At 36.2% G+C, this 13,370-nt stretch overlaps 1 protein-coding gene across 2 annotated transcripts; it reads right to left on the bottom strand.

Moving 5' to 3' along the window:
* Positions 1–519: 519 nt before the first annotated feature.
* LOC135581296 (flowering locus K homology domain-like) lies at positions 520–13,035 on the bottom strand. Of its 2 annotated transcripts, none has more exons than XM_065181513.1 (7): positions 12,875–13,035; positions 10,791–11,084; positions 7,162–7,408; positions 3,215–3,363; positions 2,828–3,100; positions 2,533–2,727; positions 520–901 (listed from the first exon to the last, which is right to left on the bottom strand). In XM_065181513.1, the coding sequence occupies exons 2-7, from the start codon at positions 11,067–11,069 to the stop codon at positions 746–748; spliced, it is 1,299 nt and encodes a 432-aa protein (XP_065037585.1). In that variant the 5' UTR covers positions 11,070–11,084; positions 12,875–13,035; the 3' UTR covers positions 520–745. The 2 variants fall into 2 exon arrangements, with proteins under 2 accessions (XP_065037585.1, XP_009399371.1); XM_009401096.3 differs by having other exon boundaries at positions 2,828–3,070.
* Positions 13,036–13,370: the final 335 nt, after the last annotated feature.

The raw sequence follows: 13,370 nt of genomic DNA, 5'->3' as shown, positions 1-13,370 counted from the left end.
CCACCAATGCCATGGGAATTTTATTTTATTTTATTTATCAGTACCCATAAATTAAGTTGTTACGTGCTATCCTTGTGTTTGTTTGGGTTGCCGTCACCCACCCAACACAGCAAACTAGTTCGGACTTTACATTCTTCAACCCGACAACATCCGGATCCGACCATATCAACGTTGATACTTAAGCATCGACGTTCTCCAAAGCTCCAGGCTCCGGCTAGCATTTGTGCATTAACCAAGTCATACTGGTGCTTCGAAACCCAAAGAAACTAATCGTTTTTGGCATATGAAACAACACGTCCATATAACTTTAGTCGAGACACACAATAGGCTTAACAAGCCACAGGCGAAAAACGGGTTCTTCCCGTCCCTACCGAGCACTAGTTTTTCTTTCTTTTTCCCAAATTTGCACTACCGATAAAGAAAGCAACAGTCACTACGACGACACCAAATAATTTTTATTTTCGCTCCGTTTCTCTACCCTACAAATCCAATCAGCCACCAAATGATTGATCCATCAAAGATTCACAACCTGCAATGTGCTTTCATTGCAACCGATGGCCCGACCAGTTGACACTGTAGCACACGACGATACAGCAAGAATGTCATCAAATTATCTCTTGGCACAAAACAAACAAGAGGACCATAATAAAAATCCAAAACTAAATCCCCATCTACAGACTCCGTCTTTTTATAGGGTAAGTGGACCGGACATGCTTGTCGACTCTTTAAACCTTCCAAATATTCCCTAATACCCATAGTTTGCTCCATAGGTTGAGGAACCATAGGGTCCAGCATTGGCCGGAGATCCGTACATCGGGCCATGAGCTTGATATGAACTGTAACCATGATCGCTGGAACCTACTGTGCTCGGCTGGGGAGCTGCAGCTGCAGCCATGAAATTCTGCAACATAAACAGATGATTTAGCCCGCTAGAGGTAAAAAAAATTTATGAGGTAAAAGACAATCAACAGAAGTGAGGAAAAACCCTCATATGCAATTATACTAGTTTTGTTAGTGAGACAAGTCCACCAATAACAATCAAATTCCCATCTCCAATATGCTAGCAGGATACTTTCTAATCATGAGTTCTAAACGTCATGTAAGACATTCATTGTTGAGTTGTCTTACATACAACAATTGCATACAATTCAGTTCTAGTTTTCTCCGAAAGGTGAATCCAAAATCTACACTTATTTTCATCTGGACTTCACAAACCACAAAAATAAAAAAAAAATCATGGATGATTCAAGCACACTGCAATAAGATTCATGGGGCCAACATGGAGAATTGTGTGCACGCACTGTACAAAGTTACTCCATGCCAATGAATGGTTCAACCTAATAGGATTAAGTTTAAACACTGTCAAAGTTGAAAGCTAGATCCAACTTCCCAATGTAAGCAAAGATATAGTGTCACAGGCCTCAAACAGTAAAAACAAGAGCAAAGGTTACGAGGTATATCATAAAAAATTCATGTGGTACATGGGTTACAACTAGAAAAGAAAACTGCCCTGGTTGTAAGGATGACGAATGATAGGCATGTTTAGTTGTGCTACTTGCAGATAAGGGTACAATAGACCCAATGGTCAATCACATAAATATTAGAAGTACCGATGATAAAAATTTGCTTATAATCTGCATGAAATGGCAGCCCCAAGCTTCTTTTCTAGGATAGATTAATTTCATGTTTCTCCCACCTCTTTTCAGCCAATTGTGCTAGTAAGATCTTTTCTTCAGATTTATGGTATGTATCTTCCACAATAGCAGAAGCATTGTAAGTTATTTAGAGACAGAAGACACCTTAAATACATGCATAAAATACACAAAAATTGTACTGGATAGACATACATGGGGAAAAAAAACTTTATACTATAAAAGTTTTAAAAAATGAATAAAATTACAAAATAGCCATATACTTTCTTTCGATTTAAAAAATAGCAAGTAGCAAACAATAGCCATATATTGTGCTAGTAACATATTTTCTTCAGATTTATGATATATATCTTCCAAAATAGCAGAAGTTCTTTAGAAGACAGAAGCCACCTTAAATACATGCATAAAATACACAAAAAAATGTACTGGATAGACATACATGGGACCAAAAAAACTATATACTATAAAAAGTTTAAAAATGAATAAAATTACAAAATAGCCATATACTTTCTTTCGATTTAAAAAATAGCAAGTAGCAAACAAAAAATAAGCAGACCGCTGACTGAAACCTAGAAGAAATAATAAAGCTTGAGTTGGTGAAATTCCAACATGAAATACCAAGGAAATAAGAAAGTTCTTTAACAACAAATGCATACAGCCTAAAGCATGAGGCTCTGTCCCTGCAGGGTCTAGGGAGTAATACATGCAGCCAACCCCCTACATATAAAAAAAATATGCTCATGATTCAAACCTTGGTGACCCATGTTGCAAAGCAAAAGCACATGGTAACAAGGCATGCCTTGAGTTTTTCATTAAAATAATTAAATATATCTAACATAAAAAAAATAGATTATCCAGGATATAGGGTTATGGACTGTACCTGTATCAACTGCTGAGCAGTTTGAACTTGTGTAGCACTGCCAGTAATCTCAACAGTCATCTCTCCTGGGACCCCCCTTGATTCTTGTATGGTTATGGTTGCCCCACTAGAACGACGGATGTAGCTAATATTTGCACCAGCTTCTCCAATTACAGCATCAGCATATGAAAGTGAAATCTGCATATGCTGTGTAACCTGTAAAGAATCCATCAGAAATATGTAATTGAAATATATTCACAAAAAGAGCAGTTACAATTGCCCATGCTTTTGGTAATGCCTGAAGAACATAGACTACCTGAGAAATCATTGTTGGTGCATGTTGATTTGCTGCCGAGTGAATGCCCATTGGAGATGTGTTTTGCCCATACAAAGATATACCATGATGGGGTTGCTTTTCTAAAAGGGGACGTTCCGGTGGAGGGTAAAAATTATGATGTGGCCGTGGAGGAATGAACTGAGGGTTGCCACCATAGCCTAAGCCACCAGAATTAGGGGGGAGACCTTGGGGTTGGCTCCAAGTTTGAGCGGCGGGCATGTTCTGTTCCATGTGCACATTTGACAATGACAACTAGACAACAAGTTTGAAGTCACAAGACATCAAAAGAAAAGTAAAACTTGAACAAGTTCGTTAAATTGCACAATTAGAATTTTTTCAGTACCATGCTAGAGAAAATCAACTTACACGCTTTTCAAACAAAGGAAGAACACTGCGATCTACTAGATACTTCCTTAAATGAGTTGCAATTAGTTCAACTGCTTTATGTGTTCCGTTTGGTTCTCCTTGTATCTCAACAACTCTATCATCTGGCAGCGCAACAGGAGGAAGATTGTCTGCAGGCAAATAAACAAGGGACATGGGTTCATGAATCTAAGAAGACGTCAAACATCATGTACAAACAAAAATAATGACACCAAATTTGCATGTCTATTTTCGACTAACCAATGATACATTTGCTGAACAATATATTTTTTCATATATAAGATTATTACCCAAATAAACTGGCACTGCAATATACTATTTTTCTGTCTTATTACAACTTCAAAAAATATATATACATCAAAATTTTCTTAATCATCTCATGATATATTTCAACATGCAATTTGGGTGAAAAGCAATATTCAGCATGCATAATTTTATCAATTTCTAGAAGCACACTACTCATACTTTTATTTGTCTCATATATAAGCCAATCCTAATTCAAATTCTGCTGATATTGCTTACAATCTGACAGCCTGTCTGTGTCGTTCAATATGGTCAATGTCAATTCATGTATAACTCCATTCACATATTTAAAAGATGTCACATATTGGTGACAAAATTTCACTGTATCAAAAGAATATTACCCAGGGACAAGAAACACTTTGGATCATTGTATGCAATGTCATGTGGTGTGCACCCTGGAGGGCAAAGTGGTAAATGGGATAGATAACATTTAATAGGTTCATTATTTTGCATCATGACCCACATTAAATTACTTATTTAAGTTCTTTGCTATATCAGAATTAATATTATGATCTCATAATCAACCATGCTACTACTAACAATGGTAGCAGAAAACAGGGATATTATGAACTCACTTTCTATTTGTTGCAAAGTATATTTGTTGTTTTTGCTTTGGTTGAAGAATTCCGAAGTAGAAACTTCAAGAGATATTATGTTCTATTCACTTATATCTATAGAACTAAATAACGTTAATGGGATTGGATCCACAATTTGAGCCTTCCGGAACACATATCATGGTCATCATACAAAAATATCAGGAAAAGAAAAACAAAATTGTGATTCCTCGAGAGTAAAGAAAAATTGGTGACTAGGATCAAGCGAACCCTTAAAGTGCAGTTTATAGATCATAAACATACAAGACAATATACATAACTAAATCTACATTCTAGCATTAAAGGACCAATATTTAGCCTAATATGGATTCAAAAGCTTCTGTGTTCTCATTATATCTAAACCAGAATCCTACAAGTCTTATTGCATGTTGTATTACCCTATAAATGTTACCAAGTGACCTTATGTGAGTTGTGCCTACCATTAGATAAGACTGAAAAAATATTAACACAATCATACATGAATTGATGAGTTGAGGGTTTCAATATGCCAAAAAAATTATTATTTCACGTCAGGAATGCTGTTTCATGTATGAAGAAGAAGTGGAAGGGCAGTGGAGCAAGAGGATGGAGGAAGGTAGAAAAGGAGGCGGAGAAAAACAAGGAGGAGGAAGAGAAAGGAAGAAGAGGAGGCAATGAAGAAAGAAGAGCAAGAGGAAGGAGAGGAGGCAAAGGAGGAAGAGGAGGAAGAGGAGGAAGGAGAAAGAGGAAGAAGAAGAGACGATAGAGGAAGAGGACGAAAGAGAAAGAGGAGGATGGAGAGGAGGTAGAGGATAAGAGGATGAGGAAGCCTACCTGCCAACGGTGCACGATGGGCAATGGGCGAGACGAAACAGGATGGGCTCGTGTTTGGAGCCATGTGGGCTCATGTTATGTCTTTTATTTTTTAAGATTCAGACCAAACCACCTGAGACGTAGGCGGTCTGTATATCGGGTCACGCCCTGACCGGTATGTATCACCCATTTCATACCGATCCAAGCCAACTGTCAAAGTTTGATTTTACACAATTAAGGTCTCAAGGAATATTCTACTCTTCATTTCAGGATCAAAGTCAGCAGCTTGCAACTTTATATTTAATTTAAAAGCAATATTGTGTCTATCTGAATTGGTGAATTAAACAATTGAGGGCCAATCGAATACCACCTAGCAAGGTTCCTGGTTTTGCCCAGATAGGTAGTTATCACCTTAATTACGAGGCCGTATTCATTGTTTTGGGCTTGAGCACTGATGCAGACCCCTCTGATGCGGGTAGTCTGGGTCACTTTTTCAAGGAACAATGGGCTTAGGAAGAAACGCATGCAATATTTTACAAAGAGCAGCTGGCTACGGAATAAATGCTATCACACATGCTTTGCTCCTCATGCCTCTTTTCATTGCCCACCTAATGTCGCTAGCCCACCCGATACTCTCCCCTTTCTTTTAGTACCAAAACATTTAACGTCATACCATGTGTCAGCCCTATGTATCCCCCCTCCTTCCTCCTCTTTCCTTTTTGTACCACAGCATGTATCGGCAAATCGTGTATGTATGCTGGTACGAACTGGACCCATACTACTCCAACCAAAGATTAGTATGGGTCAAATCAAGGTTCACCATACCATGACGTATCGCTCAATACGAGCGGTACATACCGATCCGATAAAAGACCAATATGGGCAGTACATACTGGTCTGTTGGTATGCCTCACTGTACCGTATGTCAGTACATCAATATGTATCATATCGACGACTACATCAGTAGGGACCAGTAAAACGAACCATGAGTAAAATTGAGAACTACGCTACCCAATGAGCTCACCACTCACAGAATTGTGTCAATGTACTCTCAAGTCCAACTCAAAGGCTAATCAGGCATAAATTTTTGATAATTTGTTAAAAAGATGCAGAAAAATCAACCGTAGTTGAAAGGTACATCAAACAATATTGCAAACACTAGTCATTATGAATTGTCATTCCGATGTTGGATGTAGCTAAGCACTTCAAAGTATGAACCCAAAAACCTTAATCAGAACCCTGAATTAGAATCTAAAATCTATAGTGACTAATTATTCAAAAGTTTTTTATCTTTTGACATTGGATTTATACCACTACAGCTGCACCAAACTTCTGCCAACTGCACTGGATCTGTCATTTAATATGAAAATGTCTACAATCAATGTTCCTGTTTCATGCCCTAAATTGTTAAGTCATTGCAGAAGAGACCATCGGTCTCAGAATATGTAGTCCCGGAGCATGGCACTGGCTCTGAAAATGATATTACATCATGCCAAATAGGTTCTTTATAGAATATACATAGACAAACTAGATAAATGTGGCTTTCTGATTAAGATTTTCCTAATCAATTGTACTTTTCCCATTATAAGTGATATGACCGCAAACCATATCATACATAACTGAACCAGTCCAGGCTTCATCACTCCTTTAACTAGTAAATCAATTCAGTGTGTAAGTTGTGCATCCATAATTTCTCAATAGGTTTTATTATTCCTTATCAGTTGTGATCTCTATTCTAGATAAGACATAGAATCAATACCATTCCAAGATAGAAATGTTTCAAACAAGCAAGATCTGATATTATGGTGTAAACAAGACAAGTAAACATAAGGCTCTGAACAAGTTATTTCTCTCAGCTGTCAAGCACAAGAAAACATAAGAGAAATTTTAGAGTAGCTGAACCAATAGGAATTATGCTGAGAAACTAACAAACATAAAAAAAATGAAACTAATATATTCTCAGTGATAAAGAACAATAACATAGCAATTAAAGACCTACTAGCTAAATATGGCACAACAGATTCAAATCAGATTTTAAATTTGTTCTACATCTTTAAATTTGAAGAGCCCCTCAAAAATCCAAAACCTTAATTACTAATGAGACAAGCTCGGACAACACAAGAACAACAAGCATAAATAAGAATAAGTTGCAAAGGAAACAATTATGGACCTACTAGCTAGATGCAGTAGACGATGCTTAAAAAAAAGATTTTAAATACAAAAAGGTTTGCACGGTCATACCAAGGACACGAGCAGTAGCACTAGAAGCTTCCTGAATGGCTTTTATGGTTGCTCCCTGTTTACCAATGAGACTTCCTGCTTGTGTAGCAGACACAAGCAATCTTGTGGACACTGTGTTATCAGAACCTGGTGGAGCACGACCAGACTCCCCGTCTAAACCATCAATTATCCATTTATGAACTCTGAGAAGAGCATCCATAGCAGGAGGAATGGAAGCATCAGGTTCCTCCTTTGCTGAAATCATTACCTTCACAAATTTCAAGAAACAAGTTATATTGAGTAAAAACAATAAATTATGCAAAAGACCTTCCAACTGACACATTCTGAGTACATAATACAATCAGATAAGAAACATAATGCCTCCAACTGACACACTCTGAGTACATAATACAATCAGATAAGAAACATAATCCATTCAACTAATGAAACAAGATGGAAAATCATTTCAGTTCTATTAAGAAGGCAATGCACATGCAAATTAATTATACTATGTCCCCAAGGACCAAGATCAACAAGAGACATGATGAAATAGAATGGTTATACTACGGAACATTAATATGTCCTCTAGAAGAACTAGGTCATTTAGTTTTAAATCCACATATTTTAAACCAACAGAAAATGATTCATGCATTTCCATACAGTTACAAGTTTTACAGGCTTACAAGTCAAGAAAGAAACATCAATAATGCTACAGCAATTCCGTCCAACCCTCGTCAAGAGAACACATCAGTGTTCCACAATTTTGTTTATGGAATGTATGCAGTCGTCTATGAGCATAAAACCATATGAATTAAGCAGGGTAGCCTCATGCATGACATTCTTGCCAATACTAAGTCTAGGGAGGGTCAGTGTATTTGTAGGCTCACCCCTATAAATCAGAAAAGTTTATGCGACTCCACAATTTCATGTGTGTTGAAAAAAAACAACCTACTGTGTCACAAGGAGCAGAGTACCATGTGAGCTGCATATCCTTTTCACATAAGCATAAAAATGTGATTCATATGCAGTTAATGTTTCCACCTGATTACTACTAAGTACTAACTGTGTTACTGTTATTTTTGCATCATACTATATGGCTCATGAGAATATAACATTAGAAACATAGATCTTTACCCATTTTCTTATTTTGACATCGTTTCATATCCTTTCCAACTTGATACTAACATTATATTTAAATGTAAACCAAGCATCAAACGTTTGTTTTCTAAATATTCCACCAATCTGAAGATTTGCATCTACAAGTATCAACATGTTAATTAGTACTACCGATGAACATCTGATTCCTTTTCTTAAAATATTAGATTAATATTAATATTGCTTTGAACATGTAACATTCCCATTCTCAACTAATACATATTTTGGCTCTGAAAAATACCTATAGTAGTCTTCACATCACACATTTTTTCACTTATTAAGAATGCATTCATCTCCTCTTAAAATGACAACCAAGCGGGTTGTGAAATTACCAGAAACAAAGTGAAGCTTGATGGTCATCCAACATGTGTAGGCTTAGATAAAATCCAGCACAGATGCTCAACAACTGATCTTTGCAAACTGGATCTTTGTTCTTCTATTTTGGTTCACAAGGATGATTTTGTTGCCTTAAGTCTGAAGAAATAACCTGCAAGATTAATCTAATTATCATTGGCTAAAGGTTCGAATCTGGGAATCTTAAGTGTTTATCTAAGGTAATATTTTCACTGTATTATATTGGATTATTCTCTCAGAAAATATTATTTAATTAGTCTATATTTGAAGTACTTGCAGAAAGAAAAGATGAGCATTAAGATTAAAAAAGATTAAAGATCATAACAAAATTTTATTTGATAGTTCTCGCAATATAACAACCCCTCGCCATTTTTTTTACATCCAGCTGGGATAAATACAAAAATCAAAAGGCAATCTGATTATACACTAGAATTAATTCACCCAGTTCAGATCAAAAGCTTGGAAAGCCATATTGAGGTCATCTCATAATGACTCTTGTTCCTGAGTGACAAACAGTCTATTTGCCTTTTTATGAAGCCTTTAAGGTTGTTGATAAGATACTACATCAACAACAGAGCCGTAATATGAAATGTCCCAACAAGCTTGTTGACAAGATCCAACCTACATGTTCTTGGAAGTATTTTAAGGAGTTACTACCCATGAAATTTGACGAAAAGATTTAAGTTCACAACTTAGCAAGTATGACCAAGATGGCTAGATCCTTTACACCATCAAATTCAGATTCAAGTAATCAATTCAATATAAACTTTCTGTCGATGATATAAACTAAGAGAAATTGAATATTTAAAAATTCACAAATTTATCGATGAAAGATTCTGTACGCTTTACAAACTTTAAATTCTAAGAAACATATCAGAAAGCAAGAAGATCTAATGGACACAATGTTTAGCAGATTCTATTCACTAGTAGTGAGAATCTTCTAAAACTCCATTCTTATTTGCAATAGATGTTAGATAATTATATTTCTTAAAATCGACCTGATAAGGTTGAGATTACTATATTAACAACACATGTGCTTAATAAATTAACAACATGCAGCTTATGCTCAAATGACAGGGCTTTTGAGTCAATTTTAATCAACATAAGCTGACACTATAGTGAAATGTGCTAGATCGTCAACAAAAAGTATTATTTGGCAATTAAAATCATGGCTATCTCAGATCTTTTTATTTTCAGCAGGCTTTTTTGCTTGTTTAATATCAAATTTATTTTATTAGGACAACTATCAAGTTCTCAACTAAAACCGCAGATGTACCTAAACCAATTTCCTCAGGAAATCGAAACCTAGCTTCCTTCTGATGGCAAGGACAAAAAAATAATAATTCAAAATTTCACATGCTGAATAAGATATATGTGGAATAGCATAAACTCGATGTTTTAGAATAGCAAGCATAACCATACCGATCCCAAGGAATTGATGACATGCACTTGGGGATAAAAGACAGAATTAAACTATCAAATACTTCCAAAAAGTTAGCTTCAATTGTTGAACCTTTCATAAAAATGATCCATGGAAGTTGTGCCTAAAATATCAAAAGCTACAGGTTACTTGTGTGCATCACAAATATTCAAACAATTATGAACTCACCCAACCAATGAATTAATAATTCAGTCATTCAGAAAAAAAATCAATGAACGACTGAATAAATTGAACTTAAAGTTCAGATACACATATGGACCATTTGATCATGCAGCCTCATTGATAATCTGAGATTTTAATTAGCTTGAAAAATTAGTATTAATGGCTCATATTGTAAAACAAAGAACCAACCATCAATAGCTTGATGAAGAAGCAAAACCCACAAGCAGTCAAAGCTTTACAAATCAACAATTCCGCAAGCCAAATGAACAAAAAAAAGGGAAACACCTAATAACAAATATACACTGACACAATAATTTAATGAGGAAATGCTTTCACATGTCCGGGATAAGAAAAGCTTGATATATATGAACAGCATAACAAATTCTATGTTTCAGCAAAAAGAAAAGGGCAAGATATAGAAAATCTGTCACGATTAAAGGATTCTTAAAGGCTAAGGACTTCAAAGTATCTAATAACAGATACTTGGCTATAGTGCCCACATTAAAGGGGGGGACCACCAAATTAACAGTATACTTACTGCTCTTTCTGCCACTCCAGGAGGTCCTTCAAGGATCTTAATCCGAGCTCTTGATTCCTCGCACAATTTTTTGATGAACTCTCCTTTGCGGCCAATGAGACCACCTACCTTATGAGCAGGAACCAATATACGAAAAACACTCTCTCCAGGCCATCCAGGCCACTTCTTTTCACCAGCTTCAGTTGCCGTCAAATCGTCATGCTCTTGTTTGGTTTCATGTGAGTTCTCAGTCTCTACAGCCACCTCTTCTTCCACAATATTCTCCGGAAGGCCATCCATAGTGTGTTGTATTAACTAAAATAATCATACATGACAAATGTGTATGAGGAGTCAAAAAGTAGCAAAGGAAAATTTAATCAAGAATAAGAAAGCAACAACAAAGATGTGCCGAAGACAGCATTGATGGTGTATCCACAAATAACATATTTACAGAATCAGACTATAGCAGGAAACGAAGATCAAGAAAAATGCAGACAACATCTACAATCTAACAAATTATAAACGAAGCAGCAATCCTATGAAAAATATTGTGGAATTTCACATTCGAAACAAAAACAAAAGCAAATCAAGATGAACAAGCATCTCGAAGAAAGTAAAATGCATTATTTCTAGTTAATACTTCAAAGAGATGTTACAAACACAATGGGCATTCCACTATAATATTCCTCAGTTTCAAATTTCAAATTTTCAATTTATACTGATGTAACGGGGTATCAGAGTTTTCTTCAATATATAGAAATTGTTTCACCACCGAAGGCGAAAGCATAAAATAGGGACCACATTCCAATCTTCAGAATTAGTTAAGATACTAACTAGTAAAAAATAGATGATGCACAAGCATATCATATAAAGTAGCTGAAACTAGTGGTCCCAGATAAATATGTCAAATATGACCTTTTCCATATTTTTTCACATTCATCATGGCAAATGTTTCAGTTCTTTATCTGCCCCAAATCCTTATATTTCTCAACTTTCCAATTGTATACATAGTCATAGCCAGATACAGAAGTGTATGTTTCTACGTATGGCCATCAGGCAAAAAAGATACAAGTCAACATTAAACATTCATGAGAAAAACAAGAAACATTTCATCAATATATCAATTCTGCAACCTTTACCGATCTGCAAAGGTTTAACAGCAAGCCTCCAAAATTTAGAACACGTTGATTGATAACGAACAAAACTACAGTATAAGAAACACTGGATTTTCTTTGCCTGCCCACCTAAAATATATTAATATTTGACCTTAAAATGCACTACCTTTGCGCATGAGTTCAGAGTGCCTAAGGTTGTATGGTAGCTAGGTTTCCATAACTTAAGATGCCCAACACTACCATTTGCATGTCAGGAAGCTAAAAGCCCAAGCAAGAAAAAGACACCACGAAAATCAAAATTTTAAGCTTCTTGGAAACCAATTTAGAACTTCCAACTTACCAAGCATGCAGCTTCTATGATTTTTCTTTTCATCTAACAAGAGGGCTAATGGAAATTTCTAAACGATGCACAATTCAAGAGGTGCCAGCAGATGCAATCAGAACCTAGACACTGTCCTTGTTGATTCAGAAATTAGTCTCTACAGTTTAGAATGTGGGATCAGCTGCAAGTGTATCACGTATTGTCAAGCAAAGACATCACAAACATCAAAACTTTAAGCACCCCCAAAAACCAATTTAGAAAATCTAACTAATCAAACATGCAACTATGATGATTTCTTTTCCTCTAACCGAAGATCTACGGCGATTTTTGAGCCATGCACAATTCAAGAAGCGTCAGCTGCTGCAAACAAGAAGTTATACACTGCGAAGTGTATTATCTGTTGCCCTCTGGTGAGCTAAAAACCATGACAAGCGAAACCAGTAAACTCTGATAAAAGACCAAGCATCCACGCAGCACTACCTTTCACATATTCCATAACAGACGGTACAACACAGAGAAAGCAATGAGTTCATCGAAACCTAGAATAACCTCAACTAACAATCAATAAAACCCTAGATATCTCCATCTAGGATACTTACACGGGCAAAGAAACTACTCTGCCAGAAGAAGAAAACCGCCTAAATGAAAACGAGAAAAAGAGGGCTTACGGCTTCCAGCGGTGAGATTCTTCCGATGGAGGAACGGCCGTAACAGATCCGACGGCGAGGCGGACGAATTCGAGAGTAAGAGAAAGAGAGAGAGAGAGAAAGGACTCGGGCGGCGGCGAAGAAACGAAGGATTAGAGAGAGAGGGCACGGTCGTATTTATCTCTGTGGCGTTGGGTTTTGGGGTTTGGGTTTGAGTTTGGGGTTGGGTGACGGGCGCACGTACGAGACATACGTGCGGCCTGCGAACGTAAAATTTACGATGCGGACGTCCGCGGCGTATATATATATATATATATATATATATATATAATGATTTATATGGTATAACTAAACGTATAACATAAATTTCAATCAATCTCTTCGCTTTATTCATTTTATTTTAAGGATAAAATATATTAAAATTTTGATTGAATTCTAATAAGAGTTATTGATTGACATTTTCATCATTTGTTCCCGCCTATATAACATATACGATGTTGAAATATCTTATTAATAA

This window comes from Musa acuminata, chromosome BXJ1-5 (assembly GCF_036884655.1).
Source record: "Musa acuminata AAA Group cultivar baxijiao chromosome BXJ1-5, Cavendish_Baxijiao_AAA, whole genome shotgun sequence".
Lineage (NCBI taxonomy): Eukaryota > Viridiplantae > Streptophyta > Magnoliopsida > Zingiberales > Musaceae > Musa > Musa acuminata.
Note: the sequence above shows the minus strand (reverse complement) of the source record. Positions and strands in the feature narration are given on the sequence as shown.